The 14,133-nt window shown below is 50.0% G+C and overlaps 1 protein-coding gene across 3 annotated transcripts; it reads right to left on the bottom strand.

The window, feature by feature from the left end:
- Positions 1-2,090: 2,090 nt before the first annotated feature.
- On the bottom strand, positions 2,091-14,124 carry FAM221B (family with sequence similarity 221 member B). 3 transcript variants are annotated; one of them, XM_039369053.1, is made up of 7 exons: positions 14,066-14,124; positions 13,051-13,565; positions 12,432-12,575; positions 11,931-12,041; positions 5,929-6,132; positions 4,558-4,677; positions 2,091-3,319 (listed from the first exon to the last, which is right to left on the bottom strand). In XM_039369053.1, exons 2-7 carry the CDS (start codon positions 13,556-13,558, stop codon positions 3,120-3,122), a joined length of 1,287 nt encoding a protein of 428 aa, XP_039224987.1. In that variant the 5' UTR covers positions 13,559-13,565; positions 14,066-14,124; the 3' UTR covers positions 2,091-3,119. The 3 variants fall into 3 exon arrangements, with proteins under 3 accessions (XP_039224987.1, XP_039224986.1, XP_039224988.1); XM_039369052.1 differs by having other exon boundaries at positions 13,051-13,568; positions 14,066-14,110; XM_039369054.1 differs by having other exon boundaries at positions 2,091-3,160; positions 13,051-13,568; positions 14,066-14,110.
- Between the last annotated feature and the right edge of the window lie 9 nt (positions 14,125-14,133).

Raw genomic sequence — 14,133 nt, 5'->3', positions numbered from 1 at the left:
CCTGGTGCTGACCAATTTTGATTTTCTTTGCTCTTTTTTCTACCATTTTTGTTGTTATTACTAGTTCTTTCATTTCAACTTCTGTTTTATTTGCATCCACCTCTTTTAACCAAGCCGCATCCTTGTTGTATTTCTTTGGGTTATCCCATATCTGCTTCCAGAACTGCACTGTTTCTTCCTTGTCAGGTACTGACTGATTCCTTGCAGTTTCTCCATTGATGGATTGGTAGAAACGTTTCTGATTGGATTGAAATTGGAGGTTCTGCCTATAGTTTGCAATTCGAGCTTCATATCTACTGATTTTCCTGGCTATAGCTGTTATTTGTTGCTTTATTATTTCCAGTGCTTCCTTGATCTTCCTTGTTTCTAAGTGGTATTTCTTGATTAGGTATTCTTTGGTCTTCTTGTTCTTCAGCTTCTTTTCTTTCATCTGTTCTAGCTTGCTTGCATGTGATCTTAACTTGCTGATCTTATTTTCTAGTCTAACCTTCCATTTTTCTGGTGCACTGTTTGTTTGTTTTTCTTTTTTGTTGATTTTGCATCCCAGGTATTCTGTTATAACTGCAGCTGTGCTGTACATTAGTTGGTTTGTTTCTTGCAGTGAATTGGTGCTTATACTTGATATTGCAGTATTTGCATCTTTTAATGCTTGTGCTAGCTGTTTCTTTGGAACAAGCTTCAATGCAGGCAGCCTTATTCTGTTGTTTTTGTGCTGTTCTAGATGCTCAGTTATTCTTTGTTTCAATTCTTTTATTTCTTTAGTTAGAGGGTTTTGTTCTTCCTGAGGAAGAGGTGCCTGGTTTCCAAATGAGAACAGTTGTATATCTCTGCTGGATTCCTTCACTGCCAACTCCCCCTGGTTTGCCTCTACATTCTGAATTACTTCTGGTAAGGCTTTGATTTCTTTGCCCTGGGTAAACCTTTGCAGTTCGTCCAATTCTGTTTCTGTGAATACTTTATTTCGTGTTATAAATCGGCGTTGATCTGCTAGTCTCTGTTCTGTTATTTCTGATTCTGGATGTTGTTCTTTCCAGAACTGGTGCATTCATTTTAGATATCCTCTTCTTGTTGGACTTGATCTGTAGTAACAGATCATTATTTCTTTGTTTTCCATCACTGTGTATCTGCGACGGGTAAACACCTTTTCTTCCAGTAGTTCTGCAGCTGCTGGCCCTGGTTGCTCAGCCAACAGTCCTGAGTCCTGTAACCCATTTTTCACCAGATATCCAGGAACTCCATATCTAGCGCAGACCTTGTTAACCCGGGCGACGTCCGAGCCGGTATGGCATTCTGCAATTTACGTCTCACCATATTTTTTATGGGAGAGACACTCTTTGTCTGACTCCTCTGATGAGACCTGTCCAGTATGGTTGAACCTCTGGCATAGCTCTCATCTTCCTCAGAGTACACAAGCCCCACAACCACGTCAAGGTAGTGCCTCACTGGGGGTTGTTGTTGTTGTTGTTGTTGTTGTTGTTGTTGTTGTTGTTATTATTATTATTATTATTATTATTATTATTATTATTATTATTATTTTGTCTCATCTCCAGAGAACCAAGGTCCAGGTGTCTGAGAACAACTTCTTATTACTTTCCCAGCTCGAAATTCTCACAGCATCTTTGCCCCTCTGGATTGGCTCTCAATGGACTGGGCAGTTGGGGGGGGTCTGAAAAAGGGGATTTAATCTAACCTTTGTTTGCATGGGAATTTTAGGTCCTGCTTGTCTTCTCTCCAATCACTCTCGATAAAAGATCCTTTTGAAATGCTGCCTATTTCAAGAGCTCCACTTCCTTGAGGGAATAGCTGAGGTGAGATCTTACATTGCCTTTCTGGGATTAAAAGGCAAAATAAATAAATAAATAAATAAATCCCAAAATATACTGCCTCTGTGGTGCCACAGGCAGGAGAAGCATAGATGCAACTCTTGCTGCCTTCTTTAAGAGATAAACAACATCTCACACACCCTGCCCTCTTTTGGGTGGGCAGGCATGGGGGGGGGACGACTTTGCTTTTGGCAGAAGCAGAGAAAAAGCTGGGGGGGGAGGATTTGCAACCCCCAAGATGCCCATGCAGCCCAGGCGGATGTCCTTGACTCGAAGGTGACTCAAAGCAAGCCTACAGCCCAGGAAAGTCAGCTGTGCCCCTCCCATCCCTTGTGCAGGAATGCCCCACATCCCAGGACCAGGGCCTGGAGTGTGCGCCCCCCAACTGGGTGGGGGATGGTGTGCAGACATCAGTCAAGAACCCCACCAGGGCAGAGTCAGCCAGGGAGAAGACCTGCCAGGCAGCTACAGGCTTCTCTTCAGCAAATCAGGATTTGTGCTGTATTATTGTGTTGTCCAACTGCAGCTGAATCGCAGCTCAGGAGGATGGACAATGTCCAGCTCTGGGCCCCCCTGATTCCACACACCCCACCATCTCCGACTCCCTTATCCAAATGGGGGAGGGCAGGTGCCTCTCCCTTGCCTCAACTAAGCAGACAGCCAAATGCTGAGCACATCCCTCTGCCAAAGAAAGGCCTCTTCAGACCAGCCAGTGACGGCTCTTCTGGCAGGCTTGGATGCCCTCTTAGAGGGAGGTGGAAAGCCTGGTGAGTGCCCTCCAATGCTGCCAGCTGCACCCAACGGAACCAGACCAAGGGCCCTTCCCGTAGTCACAAGTGGCCAGAGGGCAGCAGCTCCTCAGCTGGATGTGCTGCAGCCCTTCTGGAGCTACACAAAAGCAGAGGGCCTCTTTGCCCTGATAGTGGAAAGTCTGGGGTGGAAGGGAGATAAGGCTTCATGGTAATTCAGGACCCGCCCCCTAGTAGGCAGCACAGAGCAGTGCCAGCGGGCGGGGCTCCTTTCTAAAGGGGAGGACAGTCTCTTTTCCCTCCAACATCCCTGCAGGGCTGGCAGCTAGGGCAGGGGATGTTCACATCCTGCTGGGCACAGAAGGGGATCCTACCAGCCCCCCACCACCACTCCAGGGAGAAGAATCCCACCCTCAGCCTTGAATCCCCACTGAGCCCAGGCCCCCCACTTGGGACTCCAAAGACAAAGCCACAAAGACCCCCGCCGAGTAAGCTCTCTTTATTGTGCCTCCCATGCTCAGCAGGAAATAGGGCGGAGGAGGCCGCCTCAAGCCTTCTTGTCGTCTTTCTGCAGGAACCGCCGGGGTCCTGGGGGGGGAAGAGGCAGAGCCCTTGAGCCGGAAGAGGTGGGCAGGGTCTGACAGGCCTGGCCCTGCAGAGCCCTGGAGGCGGAAGGGTCCTCAGCGCGCCCCGTCAACACGACCCCATGCAGCTCGGGCAGCTCGGTAAAGGGCAGGTAAGCTTCTCCTGAGGGAAGAGAGGCCACAGGTGTGGGACACGCCCACGGAGGGCCCCGATACAGTAATGCAGATAGGGGGGCCCAGGTAACAGCCTGCCTGGGAACAAGACTGAGGGAGATGGGGCAGCCCCTGATCTGGATCCCCCATTCCCCAACCCGCGGCCCTGGGGGTTTCTGCTTCAGCTCATAAGCAAGTCTTTGTCCGGCTGTGGCTGATTCAGCCCTCCGGACTTGGGGTGAGGCTGGTTTCCCCTTTGGGTCATCTCTGCCTATTCTGGAATGTATAGCCTAATGTAACCCTAATTAGAGAGCAGGTATCGGTATGTGAGAATATCTGGCAGTTATTGGGTTAAATGCTAGGTATGTTGATGGGTCAGTGGGAGGAGTCTCAAAAGGTCATTGGGAGACTTCCTGGACACAAGCCAGGGTGGAATCTCTTTGTCTGAAAGAAGCATGGCCATTGAAGGTCACACAATGAGCTTGAGTCGTTATAAAGATGGTATGGAAGAGAGCATCATACTTTTACCTAAAGAAATGGTCTAAAGAAATGGACAAAGGATGTATTTTCCAGGAGTAACAACCACAGCATGAATGCAAGTAATCTTTCTAATAAATATATTTTTTTGTTTGTTATGAGATCGTTTCTTTTGAGTTATCTATTTGACTTGATTTAAAGAAGGCGTTTTATATCAGAGTCAGAATAGTAAAAGTATGCTCATAATTCATGCCAGCTTTGTAAAGGCAAATAGTACTGCCCTTGGCTGCAGCTGGACTGAGCATGGGTCTGGGGTCTGCCAAAAGGGCTTCGAACCCACCGGCCCCACAAAGCCAGGGCACGGCTGGCTTTGCATCTTCCCCTGGGCAGTTGGGGTCCCTCAACATGGAGGACAAGCAGGGAGCAAGCCCCAGGGCTAGACCCCCACTAGGGGCTCTCCTTGGGACAGCCCTGGATTAGGGTCACCAGCCTGAGCAGAGGCAGAGTCCTGCTGAAAGGAAGAGGAGGAAGGAGCTGGCTAGCGGAGTAGCAGAGGTTCTACTACGGGGAGAGGAAGGACCCGCACTTGGCAAGAATGGCTGCTAAGATGTGGGCAGGTCCTTGCCCAGGCCAGAGGAACAGACACCCTTCCCCCCCCCAGCTGGGAGAAGCCCTGCAGTTGCCACTGGATAGCAGAGAAAGGGGCAAAGGGTGGGAAGAAGCCAGGGAGGGGGCCAGGGAGGGGCCACAAACCGCCTGCCACCCCCATACCGTAAGGTCGGCCACCTCTGCGCCGCGTCTCCTCTGACTCAAAGAAGGTTTCATGCTCCTCCCAGCGTCGGTCGCAGGCTGCACACAGGAAGCTGGAGGTGAAGGCCATGCAGGAGCAACCTGGTGGGGCAGGAGGGGCAACAGGTTAGGGTCAGCATAGCCGGGCACAGGGAGGGGGGGCAGAGCCTGGCACCTGAAGCAACCGCAGAGCCTTTTACAGAGGCATGGGGGTGGGTGGATGGGTAGGAAGGAGGGCTTCCCACCCTGCTGCTGCATTGTTGATGAGAGGGCCAGCTGAACTGTATGTGGGAATGATCTTCAGAGATGGGTCAGGGTCAGGGTTACTTTGAGTCTTGCAAGCTTCTCTTAATGTAGCCTCACAATAAAGATGCACTCGTTGTTCAGCTTCTCGTCTGAATGCATTTCTTCCCTCCTTTCCTTTTCCTCTCTGGAAAAACAGGCCAAGGCCCCCCCTGGCCGGAAGGCAAGAAGAGATGCCAAAGCCCCCAGGAGGACACTGAACAGGCACCGATTGTCCTCGTCCCCCCCCCCACCTCAGCCGGTTGCCACTTTGCCTGCAGGAGGGCTGTCCTCGCCTCTTGGTCAAGCTTTGCACAGAGGGATAACTTTCCACTCTCACCATCAGAAGTAACCCCCCCAATCTCTCAGCCCAGGAAGAGGGGGTGGATGAAGGGAAAAAGGACCCTCCCCCCAGTGCTGTCAGGCATAGGTTGCTGCTGCTGCTGATATTCAGGCGGTTCCAGGAGGCTTGTTGAGGGGAGCCCCTTTGCAGGAGCTGCCCCAGATGAAATGCTCCTGGGGGACGGTGCCCAGATCAGAGTGGAGAGTCTCTGTCTAGGGTGGTCTGGGGGGGGGGCAGGAGGAGGCTCTTTAGCTGTGCAGCTCAGGGATTTGGTGCCACTTTGGAACTGACAGGCTGCCGTGGCCACAGGATACAGAGGCCCTTTATGCCTGCCAATTGAGGAGGGGGCTCTGCAGGGCTGGTGACTGGAAGAGGCTCAGATTTTCTCCTGGACTTGCCGGAGATTACATGGCCTTGGTGAGAGATGGGGGTCAGGATGAGCAAACCCTGGAATAAGACAAGATGGGGCTGGAAGTAGAAGAGCAGCCGGCTGGGGTATGTTGGATAGAGAGGGTGATCTTAGCAGACGGAAGGAAGGGCAGTTACCAAAGCAATGAGCCCATAAAGGTGGCTTCAACCCAATCCAAAAAGGCTGCAGCAACTGGGATTGCATTCCGGACGTGCTCAGCAGCCCCGGGGCACATCCTCTCCACTCCAAGTGCTCACTAAGAGGAGGAAGGGGCCCAAACTGGTCATCAGCTTCAGGTGGTGGGCAACGGGGTGCTCACCTCGGACGCAGCATCTCCGTGCACCGATGGGCGTGTGTTCTTCATGCGTGTGTGTGCACCGGCATTTTGCTCGCCAGGCTGCCACATCAAAGCCGGTTCTTCTCCGAAGCCAGAACTCACCCACCTCCTCTGGGCGTGAAGGAACGAAGAGGAATCCCTGGCATTGGCAACCTGGCACAGTGCAGGGCACAGTGGCTCGTTTCTCTGAAACACAGAATAGGCCGTCTGGCGGGGCAGGTCTCCCGGCAAAGCAAGTGAGGAGCCTCTGGTCCCCAAAGCCTCCTCTGGGGGGGGGAGAGAACCCCCTGGGCAACTGGCTGAAGATCCTCCTCTAAGTGGGAAGGCAAAGGACCCCCGAGTTCTCATATTTGGCTTTATTTTGGACAAGGTACGGTATTTGATAGAGGAAGAGGAGGTCTGTAAAGTCCTCTTAAAAGCCCCAGCCTGCATTCAAGATGGGGGGAGGGTTCATTAAGGCCATTGTTGGGTGCCCCTAAGCTAAGACTCCAGAAAACCAAGATCATAGCATCCAGCCCTCTCTATTCGTGGCAAATAGTTGGGAAAGAAATGGAGGTAGTGACAGATTTTATCTTCCTGGGCTCCAAGATCACCGCAGATGGGCACTGCAGCCAAGAAATTAAAAGACGCTTGCTCCTGGGGAGGAAAGCTATGGTAAATCTAGACAGTACACTAAAAAGCAGAGACATCACCCTGCCAACAAAAGTACGTATAGTCAAGGCCATGGTTTTCCCAGTTGCAATGTATGGCTGTGAAAGTTGGACCATAAGAAAGACTGAACGCCAAAGAATGGAGGCCTTTGAACTATGGTGCTGGAGAAGACTCCTGTGAGTACCCTGGACTGCAAGGCAATCAAACCGGTCAGTCCTAGATGAGATCAATCCTGACTGCTCTTTAGAAGGCCAGATCCTGAAGTTGAAACTCAAGTACTTTGGCCACCTAATGAGAAGGAAAGACTCACTGGAGAAGAGCCTGATGCTGGGAAAGATTGAGGGCAATCGAAGAAGGGGACGACAGAGAATGAGGTGGCTGCATGGAGTCCCTGAAGCAGTAGGCGTGAGCTTAAATGGACTCCAGAAGATGGTAGAGGACAGGAAGGCCTGGAGGAACATTGTCCATGGGGTCAAGATGGGTTGGACACGACTTGCAACTAATAACTACAACAAAGACTCCAGAATCTCTGGGCTGGGCAATAAAACATGATGGGGATATATGAGTTTTATATATATATTACACAGGGTGCCCCCCCCCAGAGGCCCACAAGAAGCCTGTCTCTCCTGCATACGTCCTTAAGAGTGATTGTGGGGAGAGCAGAAAGCAGGTTGTGACAGCTGGGTCCTGCCTGTGACCAGAGAAGCTTAGTTCCAAAGATCCAGGAATGCACCCGACTCTCTGGAACAGAAAAAGCTACGATGGCCTCCAGACGGAAGAAAACAGCCCAGCTCGGCTTCTTGGAAGGCAGCTCTGCCTTCTTCTGCCTATTTGGGAAAGAGCTGCCAGGTCTGCAGCCCCAGGCTTTAAGCCTTGCGGCACAGGCTGGCATGGCTTCCCACTCTCCCTTGGAAGAAACGATGATCAGGATCCCTTCCATCGGATAACAGGCCTGGATCTGAGATGGAAATTTAGTTACAGGAAGTCCTCAACTTATGACCACAATGGAGCCTGCTGATTACCGTCATGTCAAGATCGTTATAATTAACACATCATCATGTGACCAATTTTACGAGCATTTTCTGCGGTGGCCATTAAGCAAATCACTATGGTCATTAAGTGAATCCAGTTAATGTCATTAAGTGAATGCCATGGTCCTTAAGTGAACCCATTGTTCGCTAGGGGGCATTTTTGCCAAAAACATTCTAAATTGCTGGTCACATGACTGGAGGATGCTGCAAAGGTCCAGAAATCTAGGCCAGCTGCCCAGTGCCCAAAATGTGCTCATGTGACTGTGGGAAGCAGGACGACCTTTGGAACTTTGGGATCCGGTCATCAGTAACTTTGGGGGGATCCCCCATAACCCTGAATAGCCACTAAGCAACCTTCGTAAATCCATTTCCTGTATTTATTTAAAAATTTCTATGGGACACATCTTGCACCATACAACTCTGGGAACTTAACAACAGCGATGAGAAAAATAAAAACAACAGGATAAGAAAATAAGAACCAGACTTCCCTCTCCCTCAACAACATTCACTCATCCATATGATCCCCTAAGACATTCTTAGGGAAGTGCAGATGACCTGACTCTTTGCCACGTGGGGCTTTAAGCATGATAGCAATAGCACTTAGATATATCTACCCCTTCACAGTGCTTTACAGCCCTCTCTAAGCAGTTTACAACCTCTTGCCTCCAGCAATCTGGGTCTGCATTTTACAGACCTGGGAAGGATGGAAGGCTGAGTCAACCTTGAGTGTGTGAGAATCGAACTGCCAAACTGCTGACAGCCAGCAATCAGCAGAAGTAGCTTGCAGTACTGCATTCTAACCACTGCGCCACCACGGCTCGTGATATATAGAAAGGGCACCTTCAGTTGCACCCAGGAGGAAACTGGGAGCCACTATATCATATGGCCAAACTGGCGAGTGTCCAGTACCATATGAGCTGCCAAGTCCTGAACCAGTTATAACTTCCAGGTGGTCTTCAAAGACAATCTCATCTCCAGCGTGTTGCAATAGTCCAACCAGGAGGTGACCAAGGCATGAGCAACAGTAAGCGATGGGCCCCAGTCCAGGAATGGGCACCACCTGTCTGTCAACCCCCCCAGTCATATTTTCCACCTGCTCCTCCAGGAGGACACCCACATAGTCTATCAGCTCTGTCTGGCCTGTTTGACGTTTCTGGAACACACACCTGCCGTGGGCTTCCGCAAGGGATGAAGGCCAGCCACGGACCAGCAGAGCCTATCTACTACACCTCCGAATGAGCTGTGGTGTGTGCGCCAGAAGCACCCCGGAGGATGGCCAGCAGTGCCTAATAAGAGCTGTGGCAGTGAGTAGGAGAAGATCTCCTAGAGAGGCAGTCTGCAGCCTTCAGCACATTCATTGCTGCTGGCCCTTGGCAAGGCTTTGCAGAAGGAAGGCAGGCAGGGCTGAGAGCAAGCAGAGGGCCTGTGAGTAGACTCTACCAGCGCTGGGCTTTCCTCCAACCCTTGCTTGAAGGGTCTTCAGACTCTGCCTCCTAGCCACATGAGCCACCACAGCCCCTTGTCCCACTGCCCCCTCCCCAGCTGGCCCATGCAACCTTCCTTTGGCAAACAAGGCTCTGGCATTCTGCTGCGCTCACTGTGCACATCTCAGAGTTGCACCCCCGTTCAGTGCCTGGATCCTAGGCCAGCAGTAGCAGGTGGAGGAAGATAGCCGATTGCCAGCAGCAAAGAGACAAGGGTCAGTAGCAGAGTGTGGAATGGCCAAAAGGGCAGAGATGGGGAAAGAGGGGGTGGTGAAGCAGTGTGTGGTAGAGCAGAACTGTGAAGTCCTGCCTTTACAACGGTGCTGTCCTGACATAATGATCACAACTGGGACTTCTGGAATTGACATTGTTAAGCAGTATGGTCACAGTTGTAAATCAAGGACTACTTGCAGTGAGTCCATTTAATCTGCCCAGTTAAGTGTGAAAGGACATTAAAATAGACAGCAAGAGAAAAAAACGTAGATTCTGAGGCTTCCAGTTCCAGGTTGCGGTGCTGTGGTTGTGCAAAGTGAGTCGTCTCTTCACCGGCCAAGTTTCCTCTGCAGTAGACCCCCGAGTGGGTCGAAAAGTCACTCTGGAGGAGCGACTACCGTTGAGGATGCTCCTCGTATGACTGTAGAAGGGCAGCAGCATCTTCTGCAGTCTGAGTAAGCTCCTTTGGACCGACGAAGTAAAGATCGGTCAGTAAAATGGCCGATCACTTAGCTGCCCCAGCTGTAAGTCATAAGATCATCTAAGCGAAATAGACCCACTGTGGAAGATTCAGTGAAACCTTACCTCTACTTTTCCTACCTATTCCTGTGAAAAGCCTTTTTGGAACTATTTCCCTACTTTGTTAAAGTGGCATTTTTGATGGGGGAAGAAAAGCTTTGGAACAAAAGAAAATTAAATTTTTATCTTTTAATGGTTGATTTTATGGGGGTCCCAAGAAACTTTGTTATAGAGATTTAACACGCTAGTTATTTGGAGAATATTGCTTTCTTCTATTTTTACTGGATCTGAAAAGACTGAATAAGTTTGGTTAACCTTCGGGGGACATCTTGTGGTGAAATTATTTACTGCAATTGTTATTTCCTTCTCTTGGAGTTTGACTTTGGTCTTCAAATGATCACCAAGGAAAAAGATAAAGAAGCTGTACAGCTGGGTGGAGGCAGATATTGACTGATTGCTTTTAAATATAGCCTCCTCCAAAAGAATAATGGCTTCAAATATTATAGAAATGGAGGAACTCTGCCTAGTCTTTAATTATAAGTAAATACTGGATAAAATTCTTGAAAATACTGAGCTAATAGTTGCCTGTACGAAAGAGATTATTCTTCAATGACAAATTAAAGCACAAGGTCTAAGTGAGCCCTTTGTAAGCCAAGAAACAGTAGAGGGGATATATACCCAAGAGACCTGTTCTCAACTTCACTTACAACCTACTGAGGTGGAGGAACTAAATTTACATTTGGATTATCAATTTATATTGGAAAAAATCCCTGGTGCTAATGAACAAATGATTTTTAACATGGAAATTAAGGATGTTATCTCAGAAGGGAAAGCTGACCTGCAGACTCCAACTGACTTCTTGACAGATAAAAAAATCAACAGAAGAAGAACAAAACATGACTAAAGAGAACTATACATCATTTTACTTACAACCTACTAAGAAAATGACTGCAATTAAACTATATGCAATCTCAAAAAGGATGGGAATTGTTCAGTTATGAGCTATCGAGAATTGCTGTAACTTTTTTACTTGGTTTACATACTAACCTTGGTTTACATACTATGGCAAGAGATGAAGGGAGACCTATTTGCAGAACTAGAGACTTTATTATGGAAACCTGTTTGGAATAGAAAGAAAGCTAGAATAAAATATAAATATGGAATCCAAGACTACAGTTATGAGTTGCAAAGGTTTCATAGAGATCCGGACTGATTTGGATTTGGATTTTTTAAAAGAGGTGTCATTAGGATAAGATTTAGAACTTAATATTGAAATATAGTAAGAATATACTTTTTGGAACAATAGATTATCTTTTTTTTCTTCTTGGTTTATTTCCATCCTTTTTGTGTTATTTTTTTATCTTCTTATGTTTTTTCTAATATTAGACATGACAACTAATTTGTGGAGGTATAATGAGAAAAAGATTGCAATAATGGAAGAGATGAAATTAGTAAATGAAGAATTATTGAATAAGAAACAGAATATAGTTGAGAAATGTAAGAATCTAATTATGGAAATAACATGTTTAAATGAGAGAAATTAGGGACACCCGAATAGTAAATAATATGTCTGTCTAAGTCTAAATATTTGGAAATTAATAAAGCTAAAAACAGGATTTTTGAGTTGGAAAGATAATGAGTTGTTGATAACTTTCATTGATTAATGGAACTTTTACTTAGGAATGTATTAACGAATGAATTGCATTTAGATATTTATTAATTTGATTATACTATCCTAATTGATAGAGAGGAAAATCTAAAGGAGTATTATTTGAGCTGTATATTTATGATGTTATCTTGGCATCTTGGTGTAAAAATGGAAAAACCAATACCATTGTTTGGGGAAAAAAAAACATGGATTCTGCTGGAGGAAAGCTGTGTTCATCTATGGTGGCAAAAGAGCCAGAGGATGAAATGTTGCTGCCAGATTCCTCCTGACTTTCTGCTTATTTGGTGGCTGAGGCTTCTTCCATGTCTGGGCTCTCCTGCCCTATCTGGGCATCCCGAAGGCAGCTGCCACGTGCAGGATGCCTGGCACCACTCTCAGCCAGGACCTCTCCTGCCCATCTCCTGCTTTGATACTCACCCACGTACACCTGGTGCAGCTTCAGCAGGTGCCCACAGAAGCACTTGGACTTATCACCCACTCGGAAACAATCCCAAAGGTATTCAGGACAGCGCCAGCCGATGTAGAGACCTGCAGAGGAACAGAGGGGCCTGCTGGGTGGGTGGGCTTGCAGAAGGATGGGAGGCTGTTTGGATGGCCATCAGGGGCCCAATCCCTGCCCCAGCAAGCTCAAATCCCACCCAGCAGCCTCAACACTCATTCCTCTCTCTTGGGGGAAGAGGAGGGCATCCCAGATGCCAGACTGGGAAACAGCTTGGATTCTGCCCAGGGTCGTCGTCCTCCTCATCATCATCCCAGAAGGGAGCATGCAAGCTGCTTCTCAGAAAGCAGCCCCTGGTTGCTGGGCCCACCTGTCCAGAATTCTGTGAAGAGGGTCCCTGCTGAGGCTTGTGGCTGGCATCATTGCAGCAGATCCTGGGGCCTCCCCTCCATGGTCCCTGCAGGGAGGCTCCCACCCACCTGTCTGGATGGACTTGAGGGCCGCCTCCTTCTCCAGGTGGAAGAGCTCCTTGGTATTTTTGGCGAATTTCTCTCGGTGCATGGCCTTGGCCACCGACACCAGCTCCTCCTTCTCGGCTGGCACGATGGTCCTCACCGCGTAGCCTGTGGGGAGAGGAAACGGCCTCAGACACTCCCCAGCCTGGCTCCCAGCCTTGCTTTATGTCCGCTGCCTTCTGTGTTGGGCTCCCGCTGCTGCCCTCCAGCCCTGCTTTCCCTCTGCTCCTTTCCCTGCCTGCCTGCTGCTTCTGGAGGGCTGTGGAAACTTCTACCCTTCTTCAGTCTCTCCCCCAGGGCAGCCCTTCCCCTCCCTGTCCATGAAGCTTCCTGCCTGGTTTGGAGGGGTGCCATTTTCCTGTGTTCGGCTTGGGCCCTGGACAGAAACCACCCACTTCGCTGCCAGCGTCCCTGCTGTTCTGTGGCCAGAGCCCAGCCCGGCGGCCAGAGGGAAGCACAATCTGGACAAAGACTCATGGCTCTGGTGCTTTGTCCTCTCCCTTCCCCCCTGCCCATCAGCCCTGCCTGCCCTGGGCCCAGCTGCACTTCTGGGGGGCCATTGCTCTGGCTGAATCCCACTGACTTGGCATGGCCTTCTTGGCCGGCGGGCCCTTCTTCGTGGCTTTCGTCTGGTCGCCCGGGCCCAACATGGCTTGGGCACCGGTATGCTCCCCACGGCCTTCTGTCTCTTCCAGTTGTGGAAGCAACCCATTGGAGGGCTCCTTCCAGGACAGCGGCGACAGGGAGAGCGAAAGTGAGGAGCACGTGAGAGGGGAACTCTCAAGCGGCACGGAGGATGGTTCACTGAGACTTGTGCCCTGTGGCTCTGGCCACTCAGACGAGGAGGGCAGGGAAATGTCCGGGAGCTCATCCTCCCCTTCCAAGGAGGTCGAGTGCGGGAAGACTGTATCCTCCTCGCTCTGCAGGGAGGTGGAAGCAGGCAGGATCAACTCTTCCTCCACCTCGCAAGCCGTGGGTGATGTGCTGCTGGGGGGCACCACCTCCTCCTCTGCAACTGCCCTTGCCTCCCAAGACTGAGATGTTGCTGCTGGAGGCAATGAGGCTGATGCTTCCATGGGTTCCACTTCCATGCTGGCTCTGCTGGATATAAGCAGGAGAGGCAATCGGGTGGGCCACGTGGCCCGGGCAAGGGCACGGGGAGAGTTCAGTGGAAGGGAGCTGGGCAGAGGCCAAGATGGTTCACATGTGCCTGGCCAAGGATCCCTCGATAGCCGGGCTCTCCCACGGGGGAGTCAAGTGAACCATCTCCCTCTGGCTGTTCTATGTCCAGCAAATCATGGAAAGCCCACCGGTAGACTTTCTGCTACTGGATTGCACCCCTTGTAGTGCGAACACCAGAGCTGCCTTGCCTGAGACAACCACTGGCCCACTGAGCCTCAAGCCCTAGTCAGGCCTCGTGATCTGGCTGCTGGCGGGGCAATTGGGCACTTTCCAGGCACTCCGAGGTGCTTTTTTCTGCCAATGCGATGAAGAGGACAGGTGAATTGGCAGGCTGGGAGGGGTGCAGAGGGAGACTTGGGCAGCTGGGGGGTGGAGGTTGAACAGGAGTCTCATTCCCCCCCCCATTGCTCCTCTACCTTTGTGGGATTCCCCGTTGGGCAGAAGAGCAGCAGCGGCCTGGAGGCCTGGATTCTCTAGTGGGGGG

Source organism: Crotalus tigris, unplaced genomic scaffold, assembly GCF_016545835.1.
Source record: "Crotalus tigris isolate CLP2741 ecotype Arizona unplaced genomic scaffold, ASM1654583v1 scf7180000020963.25688851:1431469, whole genome shotgun sequence".
Lineage (NCBI taxonomy): Eukaryota > Metazoa > Chordata > Lepidosauria > Squamata > Viperidae > Crotalus > Crotalus tigris.
This window is presented reverse-complemented; position numbering and strand designations above follow the sequence as displayed.